We start from the raw sequence: 18847 nt of genomic DNA, 5'->3' as shown, positions 1-18847 counted from the left end.
GATCAGAGCCTCAGCTCTTTAATTGCCTACGGCAGTTGCAACTTGTTGCCCCCTGAGTGCAGGCTAGGCTTTTTTCTGCTTCTGGAGGCCAGGTTTGCTAGTGAGGGTGACCTAAAGGTTGCCTCACCCGGCTCACTTTTGAGTGACTGTCACCAAATCCTGTTCGGTGTGACATGGATGCCCTTCACACTGACATTACAAAACATCTGGAAGCCGTGCCCAGCACCATGAGGCTTTGCTGCATGCCTTCTGTGCTGGAGCTCTGAATCCCTAGTGGTGTTTTTTGACCAGAGAGAAGATGGATGAAGTGACAGGCTTCGTTTACTTTAAACTGCCCACTAACGGCATTTTTCAGAAGAAGGAATTATAGTCAGTTGTAAACACAACTGTGCAGAATCCCAGTCCATCTCTGATATCGTTGGAGATGACCTAGAAGCTTTTATTTCATTTGATTGACTTTCAGTAAAATTTAATATAGAATGAAAAGAGACTTTGTACGAATAGTTTAAGTAACTTGTTTTGCTGAATGGGAGAGGTTATGTGATCATTCTCTCTCTAACAACCCACCGCCCTGTGCCCTGTTAACAGCAAGAGGCAAGCAGACTCCTGTCCAGGCATCATCCAAATTTCCTCAACAAGCACTTCAATTAGGAGGTGACAGATAATGACAAGAGTGTTTATTATGCAGCAGAAAGAGTCATTCTCTTGATTATTGCCAGCTGAAAAACTCTTCAGGGACAGATGGCAACTCTAACCCTGGTTCTGTGACACCACGTAATGAGCCAGAAAAATCTGTAAGTGGCAAGAATGAACTCTCTCTCCAATTACTGAAGAAGACAGACAGTTCCAGGACCAATTGCTCCTCCTGGCTTACCTTGCTCTTGTGTCTGTAGAGTGCAACCATAACCAGCTCATTGACTCTCATGAAAATCACGTAAGCCGAGAGGGAAGGGATTGCTATTGCCATTATAGAGCTGGGCAAGACAGGTTTCATAAATGCAAGATGGTTTGCCCAAAGTTTACACTAGTATTGAACCTGTGATCTCCAAACCAAGGGTCTTGCCTTGAAATTTATATCTTCTGCCAGAAAGTTACTAAGAGTGGAGTCATTATGTCTTTTGGTTCTCCCAGATTCATCATTCATTCAACACACATTTAATTGGACTGTCCTGTGGAGGAGTCAGACTCCTGAGTGCAAGAAATAAATTCTTTTCTTTTTCCTTTTTTATGGTACCGAGAATCAAACTCAGGACCTTGTGCTTGCCAGGCAAGAAATAAATTCATGAATGGAAAAAAAATATTTCATTCTCTTAAAAATTTTGTTATAGTTGGTAGAGACAAACGTTTAACCAACTAATAATTAAGGAAAATACTGAAACACGCTAAGTGCGTTGCCAGGAATTCAAGTGCTATGGGGTGAGAGGCAGTGCCTCTGACTGGCCTGAGAGCCCCCTAAGAGATTAGTAAAGCACATCTGGGCATCTCTGTGTAGGTTCTGAAGGCGTGGCCTTGGGGTTCTATATCTGGTTGCTGGCACCTTTGTTGCAGGTGCTGTTCCTGGCTGCCATGAACTGAGGAGCTTTGCTTTTCCATGCTGCTAAACATGGTACTTCTGTCTTGGAGCCAGCTTGCCATGGACTGAATCCCCTCAAACCATGAGCCAAATTAAACTTGTCCTTTACATAGTAGGTGCTGAATATTGTGTTCTAGTGATGGGAAAGCTGACTGATACAGGCAGCTAGTGATAGTGTCATAATGCTCGACAGTATGGATATAGATCACAGGGAGAGTAGTTCTAGAAAGAACAGGTTCAACTCGGGCTACTGTTAAGGAGAAGACTAGTAAAATGCGTCTATTGTTCAATGCCAGGATAGATACTTTGAGTTGTTCTCTAGGAGAGCTAATTGTAGAATGTTTTCTTGAATTTAATATAACAGTGCTCAAGTCATGTGTATCTGTGTTGGTGCTGAAACATTTCTCACTCTGAACAAGATTAATGTCCAGAACTATCTTGTGTTATCCTTAGTTCTATCCATAATGATGTAACCAGGATTTCCTGCGAGCTTTTGTATGGTGATCAATGTTATCAAATGCAGATTTCTGATTCTGTGAAGTACTGAGTGTCTTTGCATTGCGTTCCCTCCCCTGCAAAAGAACCAAACAAAAGGTGACATAAATGCAACATTTTAGCTGCACTCATATCACTGTATTCCTCTTGCTTCCAAGCAAGGGCAAACACAAGGATAAAGATAAACAATGTTTTTTCTTTATTTCCAAGTCAGCCTCTTTCTTAAACAGGAGCTTATTTTTAGATCACCATTAGCATTTGCATGGGGCACCACTAACTGGCCTCAGAGTCTCAAGATAGTAGCTCAGTAGTGGATGCCTTTTATAGTTTCCACCTAGGTTAACGGCGTTTGCATGTGCGCCCATCCGTTCTTCCCAATGTACAGCGATTTTGCCCTATGCAGGCTGCTAAATCCAACCTCAAGGTTTTACCCCGGGGGTTTAAACTACCTAATATCTTTGCATGGATTGCTTCCTACTGGCATTTAATCCTTTTTCCTCTAATCTGCCCACCCAATCTTGTCAGAATCTCAGCTCCTTCAAGTGCTTTCTGACCTTGGATAATCATTTGCAGTGCTCTGTGCCTCAGTTTCTCTGCCTCAGACCATGGTTAATGTTGCAGTTTGTGGGAAGTGTTAACTACTGCTTCAAATGATGAAATCAAAAGACATCCCATATTGAAAGCACATGATTTAAGACTTCCTGGTGTGAACTTCTTTACCTTTCAAGCTTCAAGCTTTCCTATTTCCCCATTCTGCTGCGTTTGCTTCTGTCAGGCAAAGTCGTGCAGTTCTCTGAACATGGGATGTGCTTCTGGTTCTCACAGTGCTTATGCTTCCTGGTGCCTTTTCCCAGGAAGCGTCTGTGCCTTTGTTCTCCCAGAAGAACTTACGCTTTTCTTCTTTCCCTGCCCAGACAACTACTGAGCTAAGTATGTTTGTGGGCTTCCAGTCTCCTCTCCCATTCTGTGCCTTTGTCTGAGTTCTTGAACATAGTTGGCTTCTCTACTCGTCAGTTCCACCTGAGTGTGCTCAGGGTCAGGAATACTTGGGATGAAAAGTCATCAGTATAAAGCATGCACAGGCTTTCTTCATGCTATTATTCATTAGATAATGTAGCATAACATCTACTTATGTAGCATTTGCTGTGAGGTAGGTATTATAAGTAACACAGAGGCTTTTTAAAGTATATGAAAAATGTGTGTAGATTCTATGCAAGTATTAAGACATTTTATATAGGGACTTGGGCATATGCAAATTTGGGTGTCCACAGGGGCTCCTGAAACCAGTCTTCCCTAAATACAGATGGACACTGTGTATGCTTTTGTTCCTCAAGTCATCTTAGAATTATTTTTCCATTGCCTTTGCTGGGCTGAAAATTTCTGAAATGCAGGAGACTTTAGAAAACTACATAGCATCTTAAGTTTGGTCAGTGGTAGGTGGTCAGCAAATGCTAGTTGAATATATTTGCAAATTAAAACTGGAATACTTAAAAATATGATAGAATAGCTAGCCATCCTGTTTTGAGGTGTTTTCTTGACAATGAACCAATCAAATGATTATATTAGCCAACATAGGTTTCTATTCGTAGTTCATGTATTGTGGATATTTTAATATTAAGCATATATAAGTCTCAAGAAGCATCCTTAATGTTGTCTGGTGTGTGAAGGAGGAATTCCTTTTTTATCTGGGAATTATTATGTTAAAATAGTTGTTTTTATTGTGAATGTGAAGTCAGTATAGAAACTCCCTCCCAACCATAAAAGTTTCTTTCTCTTCCCACCCATAATTCCTTAAAGCAAGAGGAGAAGTTGGCATTAACAGTCCAGGAAAAGTCCTTTGAGAAGGTCTGGTGTCAGATGTCTAAAAAAGATAACATTCTGAGTTTTTTTGTAAAACATTTGGAGTTGCTGTATCCATATTTTATAAGGCACCAGGAAGCATAAGCACTGTGAGAACCAGAAGCACATCCCATGTTCAGAGAACTGCACGACTTTGCCTGACAGAAGCAAATGCAGCAGAATGGGGAAATAGGAAAGCTTGAAGCTTGAAAGGTAAAGAAGTTCACACCAGGAAGTCTTAAATCATGTGCTTTCAATATGGGATGTCTTTTGATTTCATCATTTGAAGCAGTAGTTAACACTTCCCACAAACTGCAATATAATTTGAAGATTAACCACTATATGTTTATCAAATCACTATGATTGTATCTCATTGTGAACACAGGTCTAATAGATTAAAATATTCGTCTGAACAACACAGAAAGTAGACCAAATGGCTATAGACAGATTTTAAAAATATTTCCTTGTGCAAAGACAGTAGTGACTATATTTGGGTCAGAGATAGTTTTCAAAAGTAGGAATCTGTTCTAACTGAAAAAGCAATTAGATATTTTGTAATTAATGTTTGAATGTATGTGCATGAGGCTTGGTTTCACAGCTCTAATAATCCTAAGAGAATAATTAAGTCTTAATTACCCATCATCATAATTTATTAAGTCTTCAGTGAGTTCTCATATAGAAGTATACAGAGGAAAGTTACTATATTTGGTAAAATGAGGAAGGAAAAATAGCTTTTCTTTATAATTCAGCCTTGCTAGACCTGTAGGCCTTTGGAGAGGAGGCAGACAACTGTTATTGTTCCTTATTCCAGAGCTATTAGAGCTCATTTAAGCTATTATTTTCCCCAAAAACACTAACTGTAAAATTCAGCACATCACCGTTGCCTGGGCCATAGTTTAGGGCGGGCTGTTCAGCTCCCGTGTTAACTGTTGCATGGTGGTTAGCACAGAGGCACCTTTGGGACACTCTAGCAGGCTGGTCTCTGCAGCACCAGGTCAGCAGTGGGACAGGGGGCTTATTTGGGAACAAGGAAGCGTGATGTTCTGAGGCGAGCAGAAGAGAAAGCAAGAAGAAACAGCACACATCGGGCGCACCCAGGAGCTCACCTGTCCCAGGCCTCCTCCTGGTGTCTCCAGGGGCCACCGCATCGCATCACACCCGCTGGTCTGTGCTGCAGCAGAGAGGATACGGCTGATCTCCACACTCCGTGTCATTCTCAAGAAAGGCACATAGAATCTCAGAGGCTCAGAGTGGGACTTCAGATACGCTCTTGGTTTTGCCTTTCTTGCCATGTCTAGAACACAGGATCTCTATTGATCTAGGTCTTCCAGAGTGGGTGGTTTGTGTGGAACTGTTTTCTTTATTTCCTGAATGTGGCATAGAAACTTGGGTTTAGAATATCACTGTTTGGATTTTTTTGTATAAAGTTTAATAATCACCTAAAATGTAATGTGCCATGTATGTGGCTTATTCACACTTACTTGTGCACACATGCATATAAGCAATGAGATCAAACAGTATGTTTAAATAAAAATTTTTAAAAATATTGTCATAGTACAAGACACATTGTCATTACACATGTTCAGAATACACCCTTAATTTCAAACTCACTTATCCTGTCTTCCTTGCCACTTTCTGAAACAGTTCTGAAGTTCTCTTTGTGACTGTCTTTGTTGGTGCCTCAGTGTCCTGACTTGATTCAAAACATTTATGACAATTTTATGCTAAATGGAAATGTACAGTCTGTCTGCATCCACCTTAATCACCAGATCTGGCACCATGCAACTTCTGACTCTTTCCCAAAGTTAAAGTTACCACAAAAGGTAAACATTTTGAATCAATTCAGAACATGCCCACAGCCAAGAGAGCACAACTAAAGAAACCAATGAAAGTACTTCCAGAACTTCTTCAGAAATTGGCAAGAATTAAGGGGTAGGTGTTCAAAGAAAGGGGGATTATTCTGAGGAGTGAATGGTAATTTGTCTTTTATTATAATAAATTTCTAATTTAAATAGTTACTATATTTGTTCTTAATAATATCTTGGTATGCCTAGTCTAGTTCTTTGTCTAGTTCTTTAATATTATTTCTTCTAGGTTTGGACAAGTTCACAAAATCCTGAGAGGTAAATCTATCCAAATTAAGTTTACTTTTGTGTTTTTCATGTACCTTTAGAGCTCAGATCTGGAATAAACTCCAGTTACCACTATCAAGTGGATGATTATATGTGGGATCAACACTGGAATCTAATAATTTTATCAAAATTAAGTAAGGAAGACGCAAAGAGGCATATACCTTTCCAGCCATTCCCTTACTCAAGGTCTGTTTCCTTTTCATCAAAAGCAGTATAGTTATTTATTTTGACAAGTTCAAAGCAGGCAAATCCAATCATGCAATAGGACACTGGTGAGGCGGGAAAGAATTAGGAATATGAGGGGTTCAGGCAACCCATGCACTGAAAGAAGAGGCCATAGCATGCAGTGAAGTTAACAGGGTCTGGAGCCTGACAGCCTGAGTTCAAATCCCAGCTCCCAATGTGATATCATGGCAACCTGTGCTACACTGTCCCACCTGCCTGTGTCACAGGAATGTGGTACTAGCAAGGAGACATAGCTCCCCGGGAGGCCTGAGTGAGCTGTAGTGGGCACGAACACACCAGCATCTTTCCCAGCGGGAATCGGTTCCTTCTCTTTTGCTCTCTTCTAGAGTAATTTTCACAGTGTATCTTGCTGGCAGCCCTGGGAGGGAGTTTTACTCTTCTACATTGATTTCCGGTTTCTATCGCTCCTTTGTCCCTCCACATACCAGTTACACTGAGAACTGTGTGGAACTCAGCTTAACTGATGGCTTTCTTCTCTACACGTTTACATGGTGCATCTGGTAAAAGTCTCAGTGCTGCTCCTAAGGCTGGTCTTGTTGAGTCAGAGTTGACATCAAAACTAGAGAAATAAGACTCAGACCAGAAGAGCTCCTTAAAACCAGCTTTGGGTTTTTGCTGTTGATGTTAAGAATTCTAATCGAGATATAGTCTAGCTAAACTTCTACAGTAATTCTGAAATTGGTCATAGAGAACATGTCCTTTGTCTAGTCTGGAGGTAGAAAATATAGAAGCTTATAATAATGTTTCTTTTCAGATTTTTCTAACATATGTGAGAATCGAAGAGAAACATAAGACTTAGAGACAGGAAAAATTTAATTTGGTATTTTATTTTTCCACTTGTAAATTTAAAATGTTTTAGCTCTGCTAAATGTCCTAGAAGTAAGAAATTCCTCCTCATTTATCATTTCTGTTTGTGTCATATATTCATATATATATGTTCATCTCATTTACTTGACTCAAAGTCATGGATTTCTAAGCAAATAAATCATCATATGACTTTTAAAAGAAGTTCTTTTCCTGAACTATTTTGAATTCCTATGATGATAGCAGTACCTGTTGTATGATTAATATACTCTTGCCTTTTTGTTCTTCTCTCATTTATTTTGAAATGCAAAAATTTATTAGCGATGAACTGAAGTGTTTTTTTTTGTTCCAAAGCATGATGAGCAAAACATTGCATGAATTTGGTCTCTTTTTCACCAACTATCGTGCTGTTTTGGAAGTAGATTTATCTTCCTATTCTGTTTTTCTTCCATAGTATTGTAAAGGTAGCTTTATTTTTCTTGGGCTGGAATTACACATGGAGGTGGAGAGAAGCCAGCCTGGAGCTGTAGGTGGGAGTCAGTCTGGGCCCAGGTGGGGGTGGGGTGGAGTCACCCCCTAGTAGAGACCAGCTGGACTCCAGCCACCTCTCACCCCACCCACATCTACCTTTCCAACAGACTGCCCTTCCCATTACGGAGGAGCTGGTTGCCACCTGGTTATCACTGCTTCTGCCCTTCTGTTATCCCTGCAGATTTCAGGCTTTCCACACCTTCCTGCTAATTGCTTGTGATGACCTCTGCACCACTCTCCTATTATGTCTCATCCCTAATTCTGCCTCTGACCTTCAGATGTCTCCAGAGAACTCTTTCGCAGTTACTGCCTAACTTTGCTAATATCTGGCTTTAAGTCTTATCCATGGCTTTTATTACACGAGCGCATGCACACACACTCACACACAACCTCACCTGCCTGGTTCAGGAGGCCCATCTGAGCTGTATGCCTTCCTGTACAGACACACAATAGTCTATCCCTCACCTCTAGGGCTTCCAATTCCTCACCTGTATCCATCCCAGTTCCTTCAAGATTCACGCAAGCCTTGATTGCCCCAAGAAGCTGCTCAACCCGTCTCCTGCATCTCCGGCTCTGTGTCAGGTGTGCCTTCCGTCACTCCATGTCACAACACATCTCCTCTGTGACCCCCTGACACCAGCCACTCCTATTTCATATTTATATTGTGGGGGAGGAAAGTATAAAGTTTCTTCTACTCGTCTAGTCCTTGCCTGGGACCTCCGGAACAAAAGAGTGATTGCAAGAAAAGGAAAACAAACAGAAGTTTATTAATATGTATTTCTCATATATACTTAGGAAATTCTCAGGGAAATGAGTAAACTTCAAGTGGAAGCTTACAAGTCAAGAGTCAATACCATTTTCAGCTACATCCAATAAAAATGGGATGGGGAGGGAGACGTATTATAGGATGAGGAAAAGCAGGTAAGCGAGGATGAAGATGATAACGTGTGTTGTGCAGATTGAAGTTAGTGCCTGAGAGAGAGGAGAGACAGAGACAGAAGGAAACACACACTCACACAGAACCTTACAAATGAAGATTTCCTTTATAATTGTAAACCCCCCTTACAAATGGACAAAGCTAGAAAATTTCAAAGAGGCATATTTTGGGGTGCCATATTCTGATCTCCTGCACTGAGGATGACACTGATGTTTGGCAGAAACAGGCAGACACCTCCACTCTGTGACCCTAATGTCATGTGCATGTGAGTGTGCCCAGTGTGTAATTCCTGTGTCTCTATGTCCGTATGGGTCTCTTACGGCTGCTGAAACAAATTGCCACACATTTGCTGGCTTAAAGCAACAGAAATGTATTTCATCTAGGAGAGAATAAATGTGATTCTTATGCTTCTAAAGGGAAGGTGCCAGCTCTCCTCCAGAGATTCTTGGAGAATCTCTCCCTCGTCGCTTCTATCACTGGGCGGTTGCAGCCTTCTGTAACTAGAGCTGCTTCACTGCATTCTCCGCCTCTGTGGTCACATCGCCTTCTTAGCATGTGTCACACCTCCTGTGCCTTCCTCATGAAATCCATTTGCTTGTTTTGAGATGCCACCTGTATAAACCAGGTTATTTCCCTATCTAAAAATATTCAATTTGATCATATGTTCAGTCTTTTCTTTGCCACATTGAGTAACATTTACAGGCTCCAGGCTTTATGATGTGGGTTGCTTTGGCGGGGAGGCTGTTTTTATTCAACCTACCACAGCGCCCCACCCTCTGGTCCACACAAACTTGTGTTTCTCTTCTCTACCTAAAGCCACAGAGCAAAACTAATTGTGTAAGCAATGCGCTTCATTTACCTAAAGATCAAATTCCTTCCATGGGATGTTGGAAAAAAGTCCCCATGATCTGGCAATTAATTGCCAACTCTGGTTAATCACATAGCAAAAGAAATGCTGAAAATATATCAAAAGGGGGTTGAATGATGTTCAGTTGTATTTATGGTGAATCTATTGCAAAAATTTTGCATTGTCAATCATGGAATCTTTTTACAGTTATCAAACACTCAGCAGTTCTTATTTCCATACAAAACATCTTTGATTTTTAAAAGATTATCTTTCTATAATTTTTTTTTGTAGATAGAGATTTTACTCAACAAAGAGTAGAAATAGCAATAATACTTTAGGATTCATCCCAGTATTTAAAGAAGCAGACTGTAATATAGAAGAGAGACATATTTGAAGAAATAAAAGATTAAATTACATAATTGCTGTTTAATATTAAATTATTGATTTATGTTTAAGTAGGTATTCATAAAATTATGAGACTATTAAATATTAACCTGAAAATGAATCTATCCATAGTGTTCATTAAGTTCTCACTGAACACTGTGATACTCTTATAAATAATGTATTTCTTGAACAGAAATATATCTTCCCATTACACAGTGTTTTTAGAAATGAAGGAAATATGACTGTCCAAATGTATCTCAGGAAACATGTTTCAATGTTCATTTGTCTTAGTTGCTAACAAAAATTTATAGAAATAATGTTCAATAAGGTTCATAAAATGGTTTTCTACATATTTTGAGGTCCAGCAAATAGATCAATATATTCTCAAACTGGAAGTACAGTCAGTCTTTGTACAGATAGGGCACATCTCAGAAAATGAACACTTATAACTTGAATATAAATAAATTCTACGTGGCTCAGTGAGCATAAAGTCATTCCCAGGAAACATCAATAGTTGCAGCTTCATCATCATGCCGCAAATCTGCAGCGAATGTTCTAACTCCAAGCGATGGAGAAGAGTTAATCCAGGGTGAAGTGTGGTTTGTTTTCCTGCAGTGGGCTGCTGAAGAGTCAAAACACAGAAGAGATTTATGAAAAAAACTGAAAACAAAGCCCATATATTTACATCTATATTGGCTATTAAGCCGGGAGTTCATGGAGAATATTCTCATTAAGATTTATCCAGAATGTACAATAATAATAAGACCCAAAGTGATGACCCCAATATGGATGACATTTCAAGAGAGAGAAATCTCACATAAAATCACCAATGAGATATTCCTCCGGAAAACATAAAGGCATTTTATTCACTTCTATAAAACAAAATTCTAAGCCAAACAAACAAAGACTTACAGGGATTCTGAGCCTTCATCTGTATTCATGCTGTGCTGCCAGCGTCCTTTTCTACATCTATTTCATGTCGTCTGAAAATAAAAGCCTTCACTCTTTGTGTCACTGGTTAGATGCTGTCCCTTTTGAGCCTCTTAGCACAGTCCTGGGTGAAATTTCAGCATATGACTGGGAAATTCATTCTTGGAGTGGGACCAAGAAGTGGGACCAAGATTCTTGGAGTAGTTTATTTTCAGTTTTCCCCGTACTGATAGATGATATACTGGCAGTAGTCCTCTGGTTTGTCTAAGAAACTCCTTGCACACCATGGTACCCTTCTGAAGATATTCCCAGGACAGTCTTCACTGTTCCAAGTTCTTTCTCCTTACAAAGCTTCTCAAGCCAATATGTTGCTTTTATTTTATACAACTATATTTTGTAAGACTTAATGTCAGTGTCCTATAACATTCTCAAGTAGTTTCAACAAGCTCAACCGTGTGAACTTTCCGTAATACACTTACTGCTTATGGAGTACCTCTGCGTTTGCAGAATAAATGTCAACTTCAGGTAAAACTTCTAATTTTAATTTGGTTTTGATAGGTCTGTTTAACTTCTGACAGACATAACAACTTTTGTTGAACATTATAGATAATGTAATGTTTGAATGCCATTATTTGTGTAACACAAGATATAGTTATGTGTTTTAAAAGAGGAAATATAGCATTAGAAATAGTAGTTCTTAAATTACACGCATTGAAGAAGTATTAAACTGGGCAAAATAGTCCTTGGGAATGCAATTAACTCTGATATTAATACTTTTATCTCATACTTGATTGGCTTTGAATTGACTTCTTAATGTTTTAGTAAATTCATATATAAAAGAGTCATTCCTTTAGTAATTAGATATGTTTCACTAAAATTAGGCTTACCCATTGGAGAAGGTGCCAATTTTAAGGCAGTACTGTTTATATCGATGGAAATAATTTATCTGAAACTCTAGAGCTAAGAATATCCCTTTGAAACTGCAACCAGGAACAGTTCTCTTCTAACCTTACCTGCCAGCATGATGTTCAGTAAAAGCTGCACTTTTGGAGAGTCAGGAGCCTCTTCTCCATGGGTGGCCTGGAGGGACATCCTGGAGCCACTTTGCAAAGAGTGTGGACACCGGGTACTCACTGTCCATTCATTTGTCCAGAAACAATATGTTAAGGTGCAGTTTGTGTCAGGCATTGCTCTAGATGCTGTGGGTACAAGAAGCCAAGTCCCACCCCAAGTGCACTTTACCTTCTTGCAGGGGGAAGGAAGGGAGATTGCAGCTTGACACACACAGTTGTGGACAGAATCAGGGGTGTGCAGGAGGCACGGGCATCAGCTGCTAGGTGGGCATGTGGAAGAAGAGCGCTCCTGGACATGGAGACAGCTTGTCCACAGGCCATATGCCGGGCCATATGGAATATGTCTACAACATTCAAGGACTACACCAAAGGAATGTTCATCGCCTGGAGGAAAGGGGGACACTGGGAAACACATCACTGCACATGGTAGAATATACTATGTGGCTTCAGCTTTTATTCCAGGTGGAACAAAGAGCCCAAGAGCGTTTAGCAAAGGAATGATAGGAGCTTACTGCCTACTACAAAAGTAGAACTCTGCCACTGTGTCAAGCATAGTCTGTGTTTTTATACTCAAGATGGTTAATTTTACAAAACTAACATGAGATTCTTAGATCCCGTTCTGGTTGTGCCATTGTTGAGGACAGGGTTTCACTAGATTAATCACATGACATGCAAACCTGATACTAGGGCTGTCAATGGGCTCAGGAACTTGAAGAATGAATAATTCCATGACAAGGGAATTGGTGACTTTTATAGTTAATATTTACTGAATACCAACAGCTCGGAATTTAATTGTGCAGTTATGAGAAAGAAAAAGAAAGAAACCATAAGAATCAGATTATAAGGGGCACTTAATTTGACAACTTCAGTGATAGGATAGAAGAGGGTTCGAATCAAAGTCATAATATTTCAGTCTTTGGTGGGCCACTTAGTATCTTGGTACCTGTGGACAGTTATTTAGCCAGTGTTCTCATCCAAGTCTTATACTAAGTGGATTTGTACCTTCAAACTAAAGATGCTTGTGTAAGATAAATGAACAAACAGCATTACTGCTCTGGTTATCATATCACACTGTGAATAAATTATTATTGTTATTTTGAATTAATTTGGTATCTAGCTTGCCCCAGATTTATGCTTTGTTGTCAATCCCAAACTCCTACTTCTTGGTCATATTGTTTATGCTGGGTTGAAATATATTCCCCCAATGTCTGCCTTTACAGTTGCAGAATGTGATTTTGTTTGAAAATAGGGTGTTTGCAGACAAAAGTATTTATGACAGGGTTGTTACTGGACTTTAAAAGGCCTTAATGCAACCACCAGCATACTTGTAAGAAGAGGGACATTTGGACAAAAAGAGTCACATGGAGAGACAGTGTTGTGACAGAGACAAAAATAGAAATGATGCCAGGATGGACAGTGACCACCGTCGGAGTGAGGAGAGAGCCTGGGACGGATGCTCCTTCAGTGTTTCCAGAAGAGTCACCTGCCAACGTTTGGATTTCACACTTCTAGCCTCTAAAACTTTAAGAGTAAATCTCTATCGTTCAAACTACCCAGTCTGTGGTTATGGTTACTTTGTCACTCCGTTCTCGGGAACGAACACATTGCCTACTCCAGTTAAACACAATATGCTCAATAAACATTCAACAATTTGGGAGTCGCTCTGCAGCTAACCAAAGCAAGTTTGATGGGATTATTATGTGAAAATAATTCTTGGGTTTGAAAAGAGGACTTTAAACACATGATAACATACTTCAGTGGGAATTGCTATGGTTGAGACGCTCTCCCCCAACTTGGGGTTGATGCCCGTGTGATGGTAGGTGATAAGACGACATTCATCTCGAGCCTCCCTGTCTGGAGGTTTCCAGGAGAGGAGAACTGGACTTGCCTGTATGTGATGTGGACAGAAATGTGAGTGTACTGCAAATTAATAGGCAGAATGAATAAATACACAATTCCTACTAAGAAGTAAAGGCAGAGGGAAATATTGGACAAATCTTTTCCACATAACTAAAATATTTACCATCTTATGATTTTGAAAGCACTCAAAGTATTTCAACTCAAGTGGCACTTGCTTTGAAACTAACATGTGTGACCACCAGGGATACTTAGTGAAGGTGTCCACGTGACATTTTACCTGGTTAAGGAGGCTGACATTTTACTCCAATCATATAAAATTCAGTTTTTTTTTTTCAAATCAAAACTCATTTGAGTTTTGCTTCTGTTTTGAACAAAGACATGGTCTCCCACCCCCCAACAATTTGCTTATAATTGTCATGACAGTGTGACATTCTCCAGTGTGTCACACAAATACATGACATAGGAATATGAATGCAAATATATGAACAAAAAAGCCCTCAGGTAGTTGTTAATTTTTGGTGCTGTGTGATTAAACTAGTTTTTTTAATGTTATCTTTTGCCAGTATCTAATTAGCAGAGCCATCTGCTGAAAGAGCAGTGGCCCATCTGCCTAGAATGTTGTTCTCTTCATTTTTATGAAAAGTATCTCCCATCACTAGTCCCTATCTAATTAACTTCTCTTGCTGTGGAATGTGATATTACACAGTTTTGTTTATGTACTTCTGGGAACTGTGGATTTATGTTTGTGTACCATGTACATAAAATTATCCAAACTCTTTTTCTTTGCAGCCACTGAATTACTCCTGAGATCATAGCCCCGTTTATCCTAACTAGAACGTGTCCATGGGCAGAATGGTGGGGTGTGGCTTGTCTAATGACACATGCAATAGGTATTTCCTCACATCTCCGGGACTTCTGAAGGCATAAAGCCCTTTTCTGTGAGCTTCCTCTCCCTGGCTGTATAGCAAGGATTGTAGAGCTGTCACTTCTGGAAAGTTGGGGTGCTCCAAGTCCAAGTGTATGGCTGCATGGGAAATAAAGGAACATGTGACTACTGTGACAAAGAAAACGAGTATCATTGTCTTCGTAGCATTCACATGATGCTGGCTAGGCTCATTTGATACTCTCATATATTTTATTACAAATTGATATCTGATTTGCACACTTGTCTATGTCTGCTTTTCCTTCTATCATTACATAGGAGAATATCTTGTACTTGAAAGATCTTGTACTTGGGCATTAGATGAAAGAGATTAGAAATGAGTGGGAATAAATCAACTCTTCCATAAGTGGTGCATAGCACAGAAGGCTTTGGCATGTATCTGCAGAAAGAAAAGGCCACAGTCAGAAATCTTTGTGTCATTTTAACTATAGTTTTTTCAGGCTTCTTACCTACTATATTTAGTCTTTGAATACCCTGGCACACACTGTTCCTGCCCTGTATCTGCTGCTGAGATGTATAATGAACAGTAAATGTTGAACTGAATAGAGAATAAATAGCTCTTTTCTGTCCTGGACTATCATGCAGCAGAAAAGAGACAAAAGATGACAAACATTAAAGATGTTTTTAGAAAAGAAGACATAGGAATTAAGACTGTGAGAGTTGAGCTGAAATCTAAACTGCGGAATACCTTAGTACTTGTGCTGAGAGTTGCATAGGTAGGTGTGGGTGGTAGGAATGTGTCAAAATAAATTGGAAGACAAACAAAAAAATGACTGCTCAAACCAATAACTAGGATTTGTTCCCAAATAATGCTATGTGAAAGAAAAACTGTCTTCATTGACAACAGAACAGGACGGCTTGGTGAAAAGGTATTTAATTGATTAGCATAGGTCTAGTGGAATAAAGAAATTTATGAACAGATTTACAAAAACAGTAAAATTCAAACCCAAGAGTGGATAGCAAGATAGAAGAAGGTCCGGGTGATATCTGTGTTTGTCTTCTGGGGAGCACTTGTTCCCCATAGCTGCCAATCGGCACAATGGCCAAGGCTGGTTCTCGAGGTAAGAAGTAAAGACACTGGAACTCTTAATTCTAGTGGAACCTGGAAAATTCACTTTCTCTCACTTAGATCCATTTACTGTTTTATATGCTCTGTGTTCACCCTACTATTATCTACTATCGGTATAAAATTTTTCTTCATTCTTTTATTCCAGTAGAATGTGAATCCACAGAAAAACTTGTACAGTCATGATCTTTAATTAACTCTGGATTTGAATGTTATTGGCATGCTGGTGATACTATAATAAAAACGTCTCAGAAAAGTAACTTTTCACTTTTAATAACTGTCTTTGGAGAAACCTATTTTGGGTTTGTCTAATAAATTTGGATGAGCTGTTACTATTTTTCAGTAAACTGGGTAAAACAATGGAATATTTATGAAAACCCTCACATTCTTTTTTCAATTATTTTTCCCTTCCAGTCTTTTACCAACATTTATCTTGAGAGCAGCCTATACGTGTGTAGGTAGACTTGTGAAGCTATCTGCAGCTGCACCTAAACAAATTTGTTGGCAGGTGATGTTCTCCTTAATCCTGGGACTGAACCTGCCCCTCCTAGCTCTTGTGTTTACTGGACAGACTCTTAATATTTAACTTTTAACAAAGCTCTACACTGTGGAAAACCATTGGAAATGCCTCTTGGTTTTTTTGTTTTGTTTTGTTTTGGTTTTTTTTTTTTTTTTTTGGTTTTTCTCCGGTACCGGGAACCAAACTCACGACCTTGCGCTTGCCAGGCTGGCACTTTGCCGCTGAGCTAAATCCCCAGCCCCGGAAATGCCTCTTTAGCTGAAGTATTTCACTGTGTAGTTTTCCTAGTAATTATAGCACATTAACTCCTCTTTGTGATCTGTAACACCGAATCCTCTGGAATACAAAATTAAAGTTACAGGGCTGAGGGTTCAGCTCAGTGGCACAGTATCTGCCTGGGAGGCATGAGGCCCTGAGTTCGATTTCCAGTACAAAAAAAAAATACAACAAAACTTAAAGTTACAATGAGGTCTACTCTTTTAAGATAATATATCATAGAATATATCAGTGCTACTTCAAGTAAAGGCAAGGCAGTGAATGTCTTTATTTAAACCAAAACAACAGAGTTTGCTTTTATGAAAAGATTTAAGGAAGCAGGGTATTAGTGATCCACTCACATCAATGCAATGCATGTATTTTCATTTATTTATCAGCACTTCATGGGATTTAGAGACCCTACTGAATATGAAGCTTTCACCTCTTTGGAGTATCATCACTTCTCATTAAAGTATTTGCCGTGCTGGATGGAATTCAGATACTGACCATGCTACTGCTCTATTGCCATCAAGAATTATGCACAGGAAAATAGAACAGAATGAACAAATTATCTTATCAGATAAAAACCTTCCAGTCTGCACAAGGGAAAATAGTTACAAGATTGTTTCTCTTTATAAGACATGAAGTTGTTCTTTCTGGGATACTTTTCTTAAGGACCTGTGTTTTCTAAGTAAGGTAATTCAGCCAAGTATGCAGTGTGCTACAGCTTCATCTGTTATGTAAAATTCTTTAGACGACTGAAGATTTTAGGTATGTTTTTTAGACTGTCTTTATTATTCTCCCAAATTTAAGAGAATTAGAAAAAAAATCATACTAATAACAAGGGTTAAAACCAATATTTCCTTCATATTATTTGATATTAACCTACTCTTGTTTTAGTTTTAATTGAAGTTATTCCAAATTAATATAAATTATCTCCAGCTTAAACATTTTTCTATCATGACATAACTGGTAAACATCTCAGATTCTTCAGAAATGCAATTTTAGTGGTAAGATAAAAAATAATTGCAATAGCACGTGAAGAAATGTAAAAATACTTTACCTTGTACAATTACAGAAAAGAAAAACAAGTCAGATGTCTACATTTATTCAGAAAGATTCACAATCTCCATATGTTACTGTGCTCAGACAACATTTTTCTCCGTGGCGGGAGTGCTCTCTGTTATCTTGACTGATCATAGAGTCTGTTTGTGATTTCTGATGTGCAAATACATGTATCAAATTGGCCAGCATGAGTTAGATTTAGAAAGTTGGAGAAAAAGTAGTTGAAAGTTGTGGCTCTAAGTATTTAGTCAGAGCTGAGAACAGCATGAAGATTGAGGGGACATGATAGATGTATTCTTTACCTGTGCCATTTATTTACTGACTATCATGGGTACGTGCACCTGGGTGGTAGGAATATGCAGAGTCACTCTCACTTTGTTGTCTCTGAATACTGATGAACAGCACACTATTATTGTAAAGTCCACTGGTTTAAATGGACATTTAGATCATTTTATGTCAAGGCCCCTGCTTTCCACCTCCACTGGGGGCCTGGGGATGTGGCTCAGTGGTAGAGTCCTTGCCTTCCATGCACAAGGTCCTGGTTCGATCCCCAGCACCATCAAAAGCAAACGAGTGCCATATCCCCACTGGGTCTGCCCTTTTGGTTTCACATCGGAGTGACCTGCCTACTGACAGGGACTATATCTGAATGTCCTGTTACTATTATTACTAAAGACAAGTACTCAGGGGTGACTCTCCCAAATGTCTTGGCTTTAAACCCAAATGTGAGCCCCTGACATTTCATGTATCCGGTGTGAATTCTGCATGGGTATGGGAGCGTGGGTGCCAGGGTGCGCCTCATTTCCCAAGCTGCTAACAGTGTGTTCTGTTGCTCTCCCCTTCTGTTGCGTCGAAGCCTTAATGGTCGATGTTCTTTGGTGTTTTGTGCAGGCTGTGGAGTGGGAGTGTGACGAGGCGACCAAGAAGGCCTGTTACAGCAAGGGCAAGTCAAAGGTAAGTAGGTTGCAGGGCTGCAGGGTCGCCGCCACGCTGTGTCCAAGGACTGTATGAAACCTTTGCATTCCTGGCCGTATGAAGCCTTGCAGGGAGGAAACAGCCTTGTCGAAAATATGCACACAAAATTCCTATCATTTTGTTTAGTGAAGCTCTGTGTCTTTTCTAATGTTTATTATTTTTTATTCTCTTTAACGGATTTATCAATCTTGCCTGCTTACATCTGGTAATCTGAGTAACCTCGTTGAAGACGATATGTAAATAACAACCACTGTTAATTCCTATCATTCTGTTTTGAAAGCCTGTATATTTTTATTGTTTTTTCTTTGTTTTGTTTTTGTCTATGTTGTTGGTATTTTGTTATTTTTTTATTCTCTTTAAAATTAAAAAAAT

The 18847-nt window shown here is 39.4% G+C and overlaps 1 protein-coding gene across 2 annotated transcripts in view; it reads left to right on the top strand.

The window, feature by feature from the left end:
- Positions 1 to 18847, top strand: part of Sema5a (sema domain, seven thrombospondin repeats (type 1 and type 1-like), transmembrane domain (TM) and short cytoplasmic domain, (semaphorin) 5A) — a 348199-nt gene that overhangs the window by 157337 nt on the left and 172015 nt on the right. For both annotated transcript variants that reach the window (XM_013505908.1, XM_005407077.2), the window contains one exon: positions 18392 to 18454. In XM_013505908.1, the coding sequence (XP_013361362.1) occupies positions 18392 to 18454 (63 nt within the window). The remainder of the gene's footprint in view (positions 1 to 18391; positions 18455 to 18847) is intronic.

The sequence above is a fragment of the Chinchilla lanigera genome, unplaced genomic scaffold (genome assembly GCF_000276665.1).
Source record: "Chinchilla lanigera isolate Chin_1 unplaced genomic scaffold, ChiLan1.0 scaffold00103, whole genome shotgun sequence".
Lineage (NCBI taxonomy): Eukaryota > Metazoa > Chordata > Mammalia > Rodentia > Chinchillidae > Chinchilla > Chinchilla lanigera.
The sequence above is the reverse complement of the archived record's forward strand: the minus strand, read 5'-3'. Positions and strand labels throughout refer to the sequence as shown.